At 35.5% G+C, this 15257-nt stretch overlaps 2 protein-coding genes across 4 annotated transcripts; one reads left to right on the top strand and one right to left on the bottom strand.

Moving 5' to 3' along the window:
• Positions 1–5358: 5358 nt before the first annotated feature.
• On the top strand, positions 5359–8232 carry LOC136219904 (inactive beta-amylase 9). 2 transcript variants are annotated; one of them, XM_066007486.1, is made up of 3 exons: positions 5359–5850; positions 6677–7159; positions 7239–8232. In XM_066007486.1, exons 1-3 carry the CDS (start codon positions 5614–5616, stop codon positions 8121–8123), a joined length of 1605 nt encoding a protein of 534 aa, XP_065863558.1. In that variant the 5' UTR covers positions 5359–5613; the 3' UTR covers positions 8124–8232. The 2 variants fall into 2 exon arrangements, with proteins under 2 accessions (XP_065863558.1, XP_065863559.1); XM_066007487.1 differs by having other exon boundaries at positions 5360–5850; positions 6680–7159.
• Positions 8233–10293: 2061 nt separating this feature from the next.
• On the bottom strand, positions 10294–14535 carry LOC136219905 (tubby-like F-box protein 6). Of its 2 annotated transcripts, none has more exons than XM_066007488.1 (6): positions 14038–14535; positions 12378–12465; positions 12134–12263; positions 11878–12057; positions 11221–11683; positions 10294–10537 (listed from the first exon to the last, which is right to left on the bottom strand). In XM_066007488.1, exons 1-5 carry the CDS (start codon positions 14338–14340, stop codon positions 11227–11229), a joined length of 1158 nt encoding a protein of 385 aa, XP_065863560.1. In that variant the 5' UTR covers positions 14341–14535; the 3' UTR covers positions 10294–10537; positions 11221–11226. The 2 variants fall into 2 exon arrangements, with proteins under 2 accessions (XP_065863560.1, XP_065863561.1); XM_066007489.1 differs by having other exon boundaries at positions 11221–11680; positions 14038–14533.
• Between the last annotated feature and the right edge of the window lie 722 nt (positions 14536–15257).

Raw genomic sequence — 15257 nt, forward strand, 5'->3', positions numbered from 1 at the left:
CACTTGTTAGACGAGGTGCCGCGGCCTAATCTCCCAAGTGGACCGGGGGGTGGACACCTCATGGCGACGTAAGCGGTGATTGACGCCGAAAGCAACCAATCGTGGAATCAAGCTGCTCGGCAGGACCGGAGCTCGGAGTATGGAAGAGTCGCCACCCACGAATGGGAAAATGAACACCGATCCCTTGCGGGAGACCGGTGAGGGTTCGGGAAACTTAGGTACGGGCCGAGAAGGCTAGCTCCTTTCCGGAGAAAGGCTACTAGGTACCCCGACATCGCCCGGTTATGAACCACCAAATCGCATATTTCTTTAAGTTTAAAATTCATTTGAAACCTTTTCTTTCTCGTTTTGAAACCGTTTTGAGCATATATTATTGAAAGCCATTTTGGTAAAGAATCACCCATTTTGCATAAATTTATAAAGGAGAGAGAGGGAGAAGGGAGAATTGATTTATTTTACAGTGTGTCTTATGCTTCGATTCACATGTTAATTCTACACTAAACCCACTCCCCGAAAACGAGTTTATTTACTTGGTTCGTACCTTAATCGCCATTGGAACGATTTAGGTACGTTTCAAAACCCCGTTTATTTATGTGGCCTCTACTCGAACCGCCGTTGGAACGACTCGAGCGTTTGAAGACGTGGAATAAAGAATTTTAACCCGAAAACGTGGTTAGTCATACAAGTCAATTTACTTTGTACAAATCATTTAAGAAAACGATTCAAAACTCTATTATTTACGATTAAAAGCTATTTTAATTACAAGGTTCGCTTAATCCGTCGTTGGAACGGACTAAGGTTTTAAAACATGATGTTTTAAGAAATGGTTTAAAAATGTCAAGAAAACGTTATTTACACTTTAGGAATATCTAGAAAACTTTAAGTTTAAATAAGCAAATTAAACTCTCTTTGTGTGATTTTACTTTCCCCTTTTCACTCAATTAACCTTTAACATTATCATAATTACAACAATAAACCAATTAAACCAAAATTCACCAAGTAAAACACATTTGGAATATATACATATATACAAGAATAAAATAGAAATACATATATACATAGTTTTATCTAAAAATAGGGATATATCTATAGATGAAAATAAGTAAGAAATATTATATGATATAACAAAGAAAGTGAAAAAGAATACTAAATATAATACCTTTTTATTCTAATTCAAAATATGTAAAAACAATGAACCAAGTTTATAAATGGCAAGAATAACTTTTAATTTCCAAAATAGTTTTACCCTATGATAGCTAATATAATTCAAATGCCAAAAAAACTATATATGTACATATGTACTACTTTATAACATTAAATCCAAACGAATTAAATTTCAATACGAAATAAATAACTATATAGTACATAATAAATAGTTATAGGATTTAAAAAATAATTTTTATAAACATATTACACAATAATATATATATATATACAAGTAGAAATGTCAAAAAGTGGGGAAAGGAGGGTAAAAATGGTGATTTTCGGTTTCCAGCAGATTACCGACGGAAAATCCGTCGCCAATCTGCTGTTACTGACAGAAAAGGTAGAATTACAGCAGCACTCCAAAACTTTCCAGATTCATTCAAAAGCTTTAAATTAAATCTAATTCGATCGTTTGGGATCTCCGAACTACCAAAAATGGATCATAGTCTATAACGGAGTTTCCTAAAACGACGTTTTTATTTTAAAACGTTGTTCGGAAATATCTTTTCCAAACTTATAATTACAACGTTTTTAATACCCGAACTACCTTTTAATCGGATCACGGTTCGTATTGGGATATTAAAACGAGGTTTTTTATTTTAAAACAAAACCGAATTTTTATTTAACACGGGATAAAAATAAATACGAAGAATTAAATAAAACATGATAAATAAATGAATAACTAAATAAATAAAATTATAACATAAAAATAAATAAAGAAAATAAAATAAATGAAATAAATAAAACGAGTCTAGTCCTCGGATAATACCTTAAGTTCGGTATTGACGGTTGAAGTCGGTTGATTCCACGAATCGTGCTTTTCCGGTGTTTTTGTGTTTTTGGTAAAATTTTAACTTTTAGGAAATTTGGAATTTTTAGGAAAAAAAATGTTTTTTCCCAAAAAAAAGGATTTTCTCTCTCTAAAAATGTTTAGAGTGAGAAGCTCCTCCCAAAAGTCCCCTCCTAAATGCATGGGGATCCGTGCCTTATATAGGCAAACGGATCCCCGGAACTTTGGGCGACGCCCGAGTAAGATTGGGCGTCGCCCAAAGGGGGTTGGGCGATCGCCCACCCTGGTTGGGCGAACGCCCAACAATCGTTGAGCATACGCCCAACTGATGTTGGGCGCCTGCCCAGCGGCCGTCGGGCGCTCGCCCAACGGCTGTCGGGGGTGCGTGCCCGACGGCCGTCGGGCGTCCCGCGGACCCCGAGCGTACGCCCTGCGCTGCCGGACATGCGTCCGACTGTCGTCGGACACACGTCGGCTGCCGCTAGGGGTTCGCTCTACATCGCGGAGCGTCCACGAGCCGTTCACTCAACGACCGCGATTCTCGTTGACTCACCGTTTTATTATTATACGTTTTTCTCTTTCAAAATTTTTCCGGAACCAACCGCTTCGACCGCTTTGTTAAAGGTTTTCGTCACAGGTCCTCCGACTTGGTGTCTACATCTGCCTCTTGCTATGTTTTTCACCTGAGCCAGTCTTGTTGATAGAGCCCTTCGTTGAGAAATGTTCTCCTTTTTCTCAAAAACATTTCCTGCTTCCTCCTTAATCGAACTGGTCATTTCCCCTTGTAACCCATAATCTTCCAACCTACGATATTGATGAGGTAATAGTTCCACATCCTCCTGTACAATCTCTAGATGTTCCTGGGATAGAAGTGTTGGAATGTCCGTACTTGAACTTTTATCTTTCCCTTCATCCACATTGTCTTTGTCTGAATCCGTCTCTACAGCTTTTGAAGATACTATTTCTTTGCCTGAATCACCATCCCCTTCAGACTTGTCCTTTCCTCCATTATGTTTGACATTGAGTACATTTGAGTGAAAGAGTTGCTTTTTAGCCCCAGGATCATTGTGCTTACTTCCATTGGATTTCCTATTCCCCACTACAACACTCCCCATATTAGCTAAGCGCACCTTTAATGGAGAGGCTCTTAAATTCTGTTTGTACGGCCAGTCCTCTAACTCTAAGTTCTCAGGGAGTAAATCACAATCATCTTTATTATGTCCCATATGTCCACACCAATAGCAATAGTTAGGAAGTTTCTCGTACTTGAAGCTAACCTATAAAATTCTTCCTCGTCCATCCTTGATTTTCGATCCTCTTACTATTGCTTGATTAACATCCACACGCACCTGCACTCTAGTGAAGGATCCCCACTCATTAACAGACTCACAAGCCCAGCTTTTCGAGCAACCACACTGATAGAATTTTCATCTCTGCAGTTCAAAGGTAGGTCATAAATTCTCATCCAGAACTCACAGTGGTTTAGTTCTATAGCAGAGATTTGGTCCATGCCGTGAATATCTGCTAGCAGAATAATTTGTCTCTCATAATGCCAGGGACCATCCCGTAATACCTTCTCTTTATCCCTTTTTGTGGCAAATTCACATAGGAATCGCTGTTGACCCACATCCCTGGTCTGGAACCCATGGCCAAGCTTCCATGCATACTCCAGAGCCTACGACATGGCCCTTAAATTCAGAGGCTTATGGGACATAACACGCCCCAAAACGCAGTGCTTTATAGTGGAGATTTGATTTGCCAAAGCACTCTCTTCTAAATCGACGACTGTATCTTCGTTGTTTGTCAAACTGAAATTAGCTAATCTTTCTTCGAGTTCATTAACCGCCATTACCAATTGAAGAATCAGAGTAGAAATTAACTGAGTAAAGAAGCTAATACTGGAAAACCACAGGGGCCGAAATCCTTACCGCATCCAGGAACCCTAGAAGCCGAAGGAAAGAGAGAAAGAGACCACAAGGGCAATCGTCGACAAACTTGCGTATTTTATAAAAAAACCTAACTCTTTTTTAAGTTACTATTAATTTAATCATATAATAATTTGCAACAAAATTTTAATAACAGCTCATTTACTCTGCTATAACAACTTTGTTTGTTAGTTTTTACTAAAGTTTAACAATATTAATATTGATTAACCATATGAATTTTTTTAATAAACTAATTCAATTATTATTTTTTTGATAAATTTTTCGATATTCGGTTCGAGACTTGTAAGATACTTTTTAAATAATCCTCTCATAATTAAAATTTTCTACATATAATAGGAACATGATATCACTTAATGCCATTAACCAATCAAATCAATACTAATTAAATTAATTAAAAATACAAAAAATGAGTAATTAATTTTACTGTAATATTATAAATTACAAATATAATAACTAAAAAAAAGTTATAAGTATAATTCCTCTATCTTTTTTAATTTCTTTATCAGATTTTTTTTTTTGAAATTTTCCTAACTTTTCATTTTAGAGTCCTCAAAATTGTGAATTAAAATTTATTTTAAAAATTAATTATTATGAATAATACTTATAACTTTTTTTTAGTTATTATATTTGTAATTTATAATATTACATTAAAATTAAAGGGTAAAGTTCAAACAAAACCCCTGTGGTTTCACTAATTTTCAGATAAAGGACTGTGATTTACTTTTTGTCAAAACGAGGACTGAGGTTTTCAACTTTAGCAAAATAAGGACTTTTTCGATTGATACTATTAAAATCACCATTAACAACTTCAAAAATGACATATTTTAAGAACTACTAATATTCTAAGCAACTTTAATTCTTCAACTTTTTTATTTCGAGATTATTTAGATGATGTTTGGTAAAGAGAGAGAAAGTTAATGTTTAGAGAGAGAAAGTTCCAAAAAAGATAATTTTCTAAAATCGAAAATGTAGTTCCATAGAAAATATGAAATTGAACAACTTTAATTCTTGAAAATTTTCATTTTTAGATCGTTAAAGATAGTTTTAATAGCATTATTAAAAGTGCGAAACCTCAGTCATCGTTTTGACAAAAAATAAACCACAGTTCTTTATCTGAAAATTAGTAAAACCACATGGGTTTTATTTGAACTTTCCCCTAAATTTAATTCGTTTAAATTGGATTTCGTATTAGACCATTATAGCCAACAAAATTGAATATTATATTATTTTTGCATAGTAATTTATTTAATGAGATTTATATTTTTCTATTGGCACGGATGTTTAGAAGCCCGCCAAATAAGGCACGATATAAATTAAAAATTGGATAAACAAAAAGACAAAATACAAAGAAAATAGTGGGACCCAGAAGAGAAAAAAAGCTGGTTTATAAAAGATGAACAAACCATAACACCTGTAATTAAAAGTTTCAATCTTTAATTGATTTTGATTTGAATTAGAATAAAAAATAGCAAATCCCTCCCTATATTTTTGAAAATATCGTTTCTATTTCAATCCATCTTATCCATAATTCCTATTTTCTTTCCTATTTTTTTGGTATTTTTTCAGCTGATTTAAGGCTTAATTAATCATATCCGAAGTTTAGATATTCGGATAATTTCCATTTTTTGATCATTTTTTTTTGGGAAATTTCTAGTTTGCTTGTAAATTGAGATGTCCTTGATCGGAAGTTCTCAGGCGACGGTTCGAGGAGCCGAATTAGCGATCAGAGAGCAGCTGAGGTGCTGTTTTCCTCGAAGAGACATTAATAGGGTTTCCTTCGTTGATTCAACTCCGTTATGGAGAAATTCTCGGCTTCGCTTGAATCGATTCACCTTAAAAGCTATCCAGATTGAACCCCTCCGATCTGATTCCCTCTCTAGTCATGCTCCTTCTTCAAGCTCCAAATCGGTTAGTCTTCTCGTTTTTATTATTATTATTAATTTTTTTACGAAAGTTTCTATGCCTAGTTAAGGTTGGATCCTGAAATTATTTAGTAAACCTCTATGATTCGAATTGGGGAAAGAGTTGAAATCTTAGTGTCTCATAATCAAATAAATCTGGGTGCTATTTTTTATTTGTTTGTGAAGTAGGCTGTTTGTTTCACCTGCTACTGTTTTGCTGCTCTATTCGAATGTTAAACCTGCTGTTTTCTGCTCGTGTTCGAATGTTACCAAAAGCTTTTTGTCTCTCTGTTTAGATTTAAAAGGCAAAAACGTAGTTTCCAAAATTGAAAACAAAGTTTCTTGAAGTTGCCATAGTTTTACGTTTTCTGAAATTTCAATAATTGGGGTTTTGAGCATTGTAATCGAGTTATTGATTGTTCACTTTTGATCATTATGGTAGTATGTGATAACTTTTGGTAATATGGTATTAGGCTTAATATATCATACATCATGTTCCTACACTTAGCCAAATAATCTGATTCCGCTTTGAACTTTGGAGATATCTCATTAGCCACATGATTAACACCTAAATTGTGCGTGGCAGCTGGGAGTGGAGATTTGAACAGATTTGAACAGATTAAAATGTGTATCACTCTAAGCAAATTGAGAGAGACAATTCACTTTAATTAAGTTAGGTGATTTATAGGTCACTTTAATTAAGTTCAGGATCTAATAAAACATCTCTAAACTTCAGCAGCCAATCGGATTATTTGGCACAGTACGAAGAGTTATTACCATAGATTTAGGCTGTAGTGATGTTCATCTAAAATGGGTTCTTTTGCCTTTTGTAGCAGAATGGTGTAAGATTATTTGTTGGGTTGCCCTTGGATGCAGTTTCAGATTGCAATACAGTTAACCATACAAGAGCCATTACAGCAGGACTTAAAGCTCTGAAACTATTAGGGGTTGAAGGTGTGGAGCTCCCAATATGGTGGGGAGTAGTTGAGAAAGAAGCCATGGGAAAGTATGAATGGTCTGGCTATCTTTCTCTTGCAGAGATGGTTCAGAAAGCAGGTCTTAAGCTCCATGTATCACTCTGTTTCCATGCTGATCAACAGCATAAACTATCATTGCCTCTGTGGGTTTCTCGTATTGGTGAATCAGAACCTGATATTTTCTTCAAGGATAGGTCAGGCCTTCATTGCAAAGATTGCCTTTCATTTGCTGTTGATAATCTTCCTGTTCTCGATGGGAAAACGCCCATCGAAGTTTATCAGGACTTTTGCGAGAGCTTCAAGTCTTCGTTCTCTCGTTTCATGGGTTCAACAATCACGGTATGAAGTTTTCGATTCTTAGATTCTATGATCCTTGTGTTTTCAGTGGTTCAGAAGCTAATATGTAGTGATTTTGCAGGGAATCACAATGGGTCTCGGACCGAATGGTGAGCTAAGATATCCTTCTCATCATAAGGCAGCAAAAGGTAGCAATGGAGTTGGAGAGTTCCAATGTTACGACCGAAACATGCTCAAGATTCTTAAGCAACATGCTGAAGCAACCGGTAACCCTTTATGGGGAACTGGCGGTCCTCATGATGCACCCAGTTACAACGAGTTACCAAACTCCAACAACTTCTTCAATGACAATGGTGGATCTTGGGAGTCTACCTATGGGGACTTCTTCCTTTCCTGGTATTCGAACCAGCTCTTGTTTCACGGAGATCGCCTCCTCTCCCTCGCCTCTGCTGCTTTTGGCAACTCGAACGTAGCAATTTATGCTAAACTCCCACTTGTGCACTCATGGTACAAAACTCGAGCTCACCCTTCCGAGCTAACAGCTGGGTTCTACAGCACAGCGCTCAAAGATGGCTATGAACCAATTTCCAAAATGTTTGCAAGGAATTCCTGCAAGATGATCTTACCAGGAATGGACCTGTTAGATGAACATCAGCCCCAGCAGTCGTTATCAAGCCCCGAGTCCTTACTTGCAAAAATTCGGATGGCTTGCAGAAAGTTCGGGGTGGAGATTTCTGGGCAGAACTCATTGATTTCTAGAGCTCCTTATCATTTTAAGCAGATCAGGAAGAGCATAGCGGGCGAAAACATGGTAGACCTGTTCACTTATCAGAGAATGGGAGCAGAATTTTTCTCACCGGAGCATTTTCCTCCATTCACGGAATTTGTTAGAAACCTTAACCAAGTAGAAATGCATACAGATGATCTTCCTGAGGAAGAGGAACATGCTGGTGAATCTCTATCCCGGACTAGTTCGGGATCAAGTGTTGAAATGCAGGCAGTATAGCAGCCTGACATGTATGACTTGTATATGTATATATTTGGAATGATATAGAAGTGTAGCAGCTGTAAATATGAGAACTTTATTTTGATTAATGATATTATTTTTTTCATTATCTATCATTATTGTCATATTGAATCAATCAGTCCAATGTTATCAGATGCGACAATGCAGGACCATAGACCAATTTTCCAGTCATTAGAAAACCTAGGAGAGAATATCTGACTGAGACGTTAGGGAACGAGACATATATCAAGCCGTGAACTTTATCAAAAACTTGATGGCTATAGATTCGTTAAATACATCTCTGTGGCGCGTTTGCGGGTTAGATGTTAAATACATCAGTGGTGGATGTAGCGGGGCAGCTTCCACCCCTTGTCGGCCTGTCCTGGTTCCGCCGCTGTTAGAAGATTATTTTGCGCCCCTTTTCGGTCTGCCTCTTGGGATTTAAAAAAGAAAATGCACTAATGTATATCAAAAGAAATATCTTAATGTTTACGAGGGTGAGATCAACGATAAGGAAGCAACTCTTATAATATCCCCACTTGGATTTGATTCTCGTTGCGTTGTTGGAGTCCCCATAGGTGAAGCAACACCTATGGGGACTCCAACGACAAAAGAAATAACTTACTGTCTACGAGGGTGAGCTCAACGGTAAGGAAGCAACTCTTATAACATCTCCACTTGGATTTGATTCTCGTTGCCGTTGTTGGAGTCCCCATAAGTGAAGCAATATATATACCTAAATTGGAGTTACCTCTCCTCCCCTAAACTTTTCCTCATAGAAAATATATATATCTTACTTACATTGCTTCAACTATGGGGACTCCAACGACAAAAGAAATAACTTAGTGTATATGAGGGTGAGCTCAACGGTAAGTAAACAACTCTTATAGTGCCTCCACTTAGATTTGATTCTCGTTGCCGTTGTTGGAGTTCCATAAGTGAAGCAATATATATACCTAAACTAGAGTTACCTTTCCTCATCTAAACTTTTCCTCATAGAAAAAATATATATCTTACTTATACTGCTTCACCTATGGGGACTGCAATAACAAAAGAAATATCTTACCCTCCATGAGGGTGAGCTCAACCATAAGAAAGCAACTCTTATAGCACATCCATTTAGAATAGATTCTCGTTACCGTTGTTGGAGTCCCCATAAGTAAAGCAATATATATACCTAAACTGAAGTTACCATTCCTCCCCTAGACTTTTCCTCATAGAAAATATATATATATCTTACTTGCATTGCTTCACCTATGGGGACTCCAACAACAAATGAAATATCTTACTTTCTATGAGAGTGAGCTCAACGGTAAGTAAACAACTCTTATAACATCTCCACTTAGAATAAATTCTTGTTGCCATTGTTGGAGTCCCCATAAGTAAAACAATATATATACCTAAACTGGAGTTACCCCTCCTCCCCTAAACTTTTCCTCATAGAATATATATATATATATATATATATATATATATATATATATATATATATATATATATATATATATCTTACTTGCATTGCTTCACCTATGGGGACTCCAACAACAAACGAAATACCTTACTGTATATGAGGTTAAGCTCAACGGTAAGGAAGCAACTCTGATAACACCTCCACTTGGATTTGATTCTCGTGGCCGTTGTTGAAGTCCCCATAGGTAAAACAATATATATACCTAAACTACAGTTATCCTCCTCTCCTAAACTTTTCCTCGTACAATATATATATATATATATATATATATATATATATATATATATATATATATATATATATATATATATATATATATATCTTACTTACATTCTACATTTTTTTTAGATGCATTGAAATTTGTTTATTTGTGAGATCATAAAGTAAAAAACATTAGCGCTAATTTGGTTCTTCATTGAGTATGGTTAGAGTTCTTTAAAACAAACTTAATTTACATCCTGAATTTTTAAAACAAACTTTTAGCTATCACAACCTGCTCGTGATGACTTCCAAATGTTTAGAACATTTTCTGTCACCACAATTTTCTCAAAATAACCTTTCCGTCACTTCAATTTACTTAAACCACCGGTGATATGTTGAGTGTGTGGTACCACCACATAAAAATAGGTGACTGGCCATGAGTTTAAGCAAGTTGAGCGACGATAAGATTGTTTCAAAAGTTTAGAGAATCATTCGACGTATGAATTGAATATAAGTTGAAAGGGTTGAATATGTTCTTTACACATTTCAAACTGAAATTGCAGCATCTTAGAAAATTATTAAACAAATTAAGTTAATCCATCAAATAAATTAGTGCAAAACGCAGATAATAATTATATACACAACAAATGCACCGAGAACTAAAATAATAAATCTGATAGGTTTCAAACTCTGTACACAACATGCACTCTCTTTGATCACGTTATTGCATCACAATCAGACCCTGACACAAAGGGAAAAAAAAGTCAGTCCGGCTACAAAAAAAAAATACAAGTCAATAAAAATCCGTAAATAAAATTTAACGAAATAATGATCCGGACAAAATTTGACCCTTTTTTTTTATGGATATCGCGATAAATTATGGTTGCATATTGATTGTACCTTCATTATTTCATTAATTTTTTAATGAGATTTTCTTGATTTGAATTTTAACGTTACAGTAATGTAAAGTCTAAGGATTTTTTATATCAACGAATAAAATTTATGGGCTATAATGGTAGTAACGCTATAATGATGTGTCATGAATATAATTTACCCATTTGGCTATATGAAGATTTTACTAAAATAAGGAGAAATTTTATTATATGCTCGCCGCATCATGTTATCTATGCGCCAAACCAATTAGTTGATGCCACATCACACCTTATATTAAGATTATAAATCCTAATCTTAAAATATAAATCTCAAACTCTAAAATATATGATATGACATTGAATTATTGTTATATGCATCACGGATAAATAACATTAATGGCACTTGAACTATAGATCTATTGACATTACGGCCCCTAAACAATTTTGATGACATAAAATTTCTTGAACTTTGTATTACTGTAAAGTTACACGGATGACATGGGCGCACGACGTATAATAAAATATGTCATAAATAAGGTGCCGCGATTCAAACCTGGGATCATTCACAAGCAATCTTGGTGTCAAAGCTGCTGAGACAAATTGCAAATGCTTGAAATGCTGAGATTGGGTACCGATAATCCATGGTGAACAAATCCTTTCCCACTTTACCAAATTGGAGTATGATCTTCTCGTGTTCTGCACCGGTCAATCTGTTTTCTTGAGAAGCAACGAGCTGAAAGTTTTTCACCGAAGCAACTGTTACTCGTCCATGGAAGTTCAAACACCAACACTGAAGCTGTTCGTGCCACCTTGGAGCTTTGTTTCTTAACACCAATGAAGTTCCTGATAGAGAGTTCTCCAAATCGGTTGATTTTGATCGGAAGAATGGGAGTGATGATGGAAAAACGTCTAAGCTATGATGAGAAAACTCGGTTTGTGTCGGAGCCATTCCTCCTGGTCCAATAGCAGTAGCAGGAATGGAGTCTAGAACGCAATGCATTCTCCTTGGACCCCTGCTTTAGATATAGAACAAATTTCATAAGTATCTCGAAAACGATTCTTCCGCTGCGTGAAAACATGTACACAATGTCGCCGGATTTTTGAAATAAATTGGTTTAAAAATGTAAAATTACAAAAAAATGAAAAATTACCCCGGACAAAATGGGTATCTACACACAATATCCACCTCTAGTGTAAACCAAAATGTTACCTGGAACCCAAGACATTCAGTTCATATGAAATGTGAGAAACCGGATAATTGCCAGCAGGGACCCTAGGCGAAACTTGTTTCAAATTTACTAGCCTATTCGATCGACTCTTTGTCATCTTGGCTCCAGCATGAGGCGGCTGCCCATCGAAGACTGTAAATTTGGTTCCCAGAAAATTCGATCTGGCCATAAACAATTGTAAATGTTAATCACTTCAGCAAACAAAAGATAAAGCAGTGAAAAGCCGTACGATCATACCTTAGTTTCCCGACATATGTACTGCTCCCCTTTGACATATCGTCAGCATGAAAAGAGATGATATAATCGGTGAAGGTGGGGCGTCTACACTTGCGTGCAGCCAGAAGAAACTTTCCATCATCAGTAAGTGCTGTATCAGAAGAATACGAAACGAAAATATCCAATTCAATACATCAAGAAAGGGACAGAGAAGAAGAAAGCTAAGTAAGCTAGTTATCTAAATAAAGAAATGATTGATTCTCACCATTTGTTAAACTGAGGTAAAGGAAGTACGTTTGACTCGAACGACACCGCTTTATGAAGCACTGCAGGAGAATATCCCTCGGGCCAGGCTGAAAAACAGCGGTCATATAGTGTGAATAGCAAGATTCAGAAGAAAAAAGAAAAAGAGGAAGTTAATCACAAAAACCGAACTCATAAAGAGCCCACATCGGAATTATATACTCATAACGTATCATTCAACATAGTGGGTGTTAAACAAATTGTTGTGTCATAATCGTGTTATGTGATCTATATATGCCACATGATTATATATCATATCATATAACAGTAAAAGCAACCAAAATGATAAGCATGTCATCTCTGTAATTCGTGTTGTCGTGTCAAAAATTGACAGCCGTACATCAACATCATTCGAAAACTGAAGGCTCAATCATAGTTATTAAAGGTACAAAGTGCAATAAGGCTGCAGGGGGTTCTTGAGCCTACGTACAAGGCGTAGATGAGCCTAAGCGACACAAGGTGCACTAAGAAAAATAATATATAAAATCATAAATAACGACAATTAACATTCTAAACAGACAATCAAATACTATACTATATTCATCTTCAAGATTCTCAATCTCATTCTCTTATCTTCAAGGTATTCATCTAAAAAGCAAGATTCTTCTTCCTCCTCATCTCTAAATAACTGCGTGAGTTCTTTCTCGAATACTAGAAAATAAGTGCTTTAGCCTAGGCCAAACACTTAAAGTAGAGGTGTTCATGATATCTTTTCCTACTCCAGTATGATAAAAGAAAGGGTTGAGATTGAAACAACCATTTTTCAACTTGGAAACCTAAAAAAACTGCTTGGCTTATAAAATTGCGCCTAGGCATGCTCACAAAGGCGCATGCCTTTTGAACAGAACCCACCTTTTGGCTTCTGAGACAACACGGCTAGAGCCTAGCACCTTTTGTGCCTTAGGCGCGGCTTTTGTGTGCGAGGTGGGACTCAATAGCATTAGTGCTAATCAGTGTACCGCAATTGGGGCTAGTAACTGGAGAGGACCAGCAGTGTCGAAGCAAAAAGTGGTCCACAAAGAGGATTTCTAGTGTGACCATCAACCCAACTAAGAATCTCTTTTCATGCTTGGAAAATGGTGGTCCTAGCACCCAAGCTCTTGCAATTATTACAGATAAATGGTTCAAATTCCTTATAGAAATATCATGAACAACCAGAGATTCATAAACATCACTGCAAGTAGGGTCACAATTCGGATTATCGTGTTAAAATCGTTATCTTTGTGTTTCGCATGTACACAAATGATTATAAAATGAAAGTTCACAACTTCCCTAATGTACACATAAATAGGAAATCAAACAGCAAGTCAAGTTTTTCCATAAAAAGGTTAGTATGAACAGAAAAAACTACATTTGGCAAAAATAAAGTAATCACCAATTGAATCAACAGGCACAAGTATTGGATTAGATTGAAATCAAGATTATAAAATAATGAGAAATTAAAATTCCTTTCATAACACAATTAGAAATTTTTAGACAGGAAGGTATCCCTAAAAAATATCTATGAATTGAAATCAACCCATCATATATCTGCTAATTAAAAATCAAAACCCTAAGTTTCATACTCTAACATTAACTCCATTAATAAACAGCTCAATTTCATAAAAAAAAAAAGTGTATACCTGCTTGACTGAAATGGGGAAAGTAAGCTTGCCGGAGAGTTCAGGGACCTTGACTAAATCCTTAGTGATATATCTCCAAGTCCGGCAAACACCGGCGCAAGCCACCACACTTTTTCTCGGAGGCCAGCTATTTTCTGATTCTTCAATTCTCATTATAACCTCTCTCAACAATTCCTGAGGCATATTTGCCCAGCAAGAGGTATCATCTACTTGCCTGGACTCCGCCACCTGTGGCGGAGCTGAACCGTCCTGAACCACCCGGTGAGACCTTGACCGGATTATCATGCTCCGAATTGCAGACATTGGTTGTTTTTTCCAAGAAAAACTAAATAATCTGTTAACTGCAATACTAATTGAAATTCAGAGAAGGAATTAGATTTTCCATTCTGGAATTGGGAAAATAAAGGTTGAATGTATGAGGATGAGGATTAGAACAGAACAGAGAGAAATCGGAGAGTGGGAGGAAGAAGGAGGGTGTTAAATATGGCTTCTTTTGCTGATAATAACACTTATAAGTTTCATTGCCTTATCCGCTAATTAACAACTCTTTTTTTTTTTTTTTGCTTTTTTTAATTATTGGATTTTTTTTCAGAGTAAAAGCTATTAAAATTGGATTTCTTTAGATATTTTCTTTATTAAAAAGGAAAAATAATTCAATAAAAAGTTCACATTTTAGCAATTTTTTACTGGTTAAAAGTAATAATAATAAAAAAGAGATCTTCCTTTGATATATAGTCAATAATAGCCGAAAGGTTCAAAGTTTGACCAATGGTCTGTTTGGTTCAGTTGTTACCGATTGTTGTTGTTGTTAACTATTTACAGTTGCACTAAGCTATTTATTGTTGTTATTAGCTATTCGTTATTAACTGTTTAATTACTAGTGTTTGATAAAATTATATTGAACTGTTGTTATTAGTATTTAAAACGTTTAATATAGATATGTTTTAAATTTTTTTTTTTGGTAAGAAGGATAGATATGTTTTAAATTAATCAATAAATAAATTATAAAATACAAAATATATTACATAAATTAATAAAAATAATCTAAATAAATCTTTCAAAAAAAAATCTAAATAAAAAAGAAAAAAATTTAAATAAATTTTTTAGGAAAAAGTACGAAAAAATTGCTTCTGGTTTGCCTAATTTGCAAATAGAGGCACGTGGTTTAAAAGTTCAGAAATAAAGGTCTATGGTATGTTTTATTTACAAAACAAAGTATT

The sequence above is a fragment of the Euphorbia lathyris genome, chromosome 2, assembly GCF_963576675.1.
Source record: "Euphorbia lathyris chromosome 2, ddEupLath1.1, whole genome shotgun sequence".
Classification (NCBI taxonomy): Eukaryota; Viridiplantae; Streptophyta; class Magnoliopsida; order Malpighiales; family Euphorbiaceae; genus Euphorbia; species Euphorbia lathyris.

Coding starts and splice junctions, on each gene's coding strand:
- LOC136219904 (XM_066007486.1), top strand. CDS start 5,614: ATGTCCTTGATCGGAAGTTCTCAGGCGACGGTTCGAGGAGCCGAATTA. Junction 5,851..6,676: donor CTTCTTCAAGCTCCAAATCG/GTTAGTCTTCTC, acceptor TGCCTTTTGTAG/CAGAATGGTGTAAGATTATT. Junction 7,160..7,238: donor TCATGGGTTCAACAATCACG/GTATGAAGTTTT, acceptor GTGATTTTGCAG/GGAATCACAATGGGTCTCGG.
- LOC136219905 (XM_066007488.1), bottom strand. CDS start 14,340: ATGTCTGCAATTCGGAGCATGATAATCCGGTCAAGGTCTCACCGGGTG. Junction 12,058..12,133: donor ACATATGTCGGGAAACTAAG/GTATGATCGTAC, acceptor GTTTATGGCCAG/ATCGAATTTTCTGGGAACCA. Junction 11,684..11,877: donor CTGAATGTCTTGGGTTCCAG/GTAACATTTTGG, acceptor CTATATCTAAAG/CAGGGGTCCAAGGAGAATGC.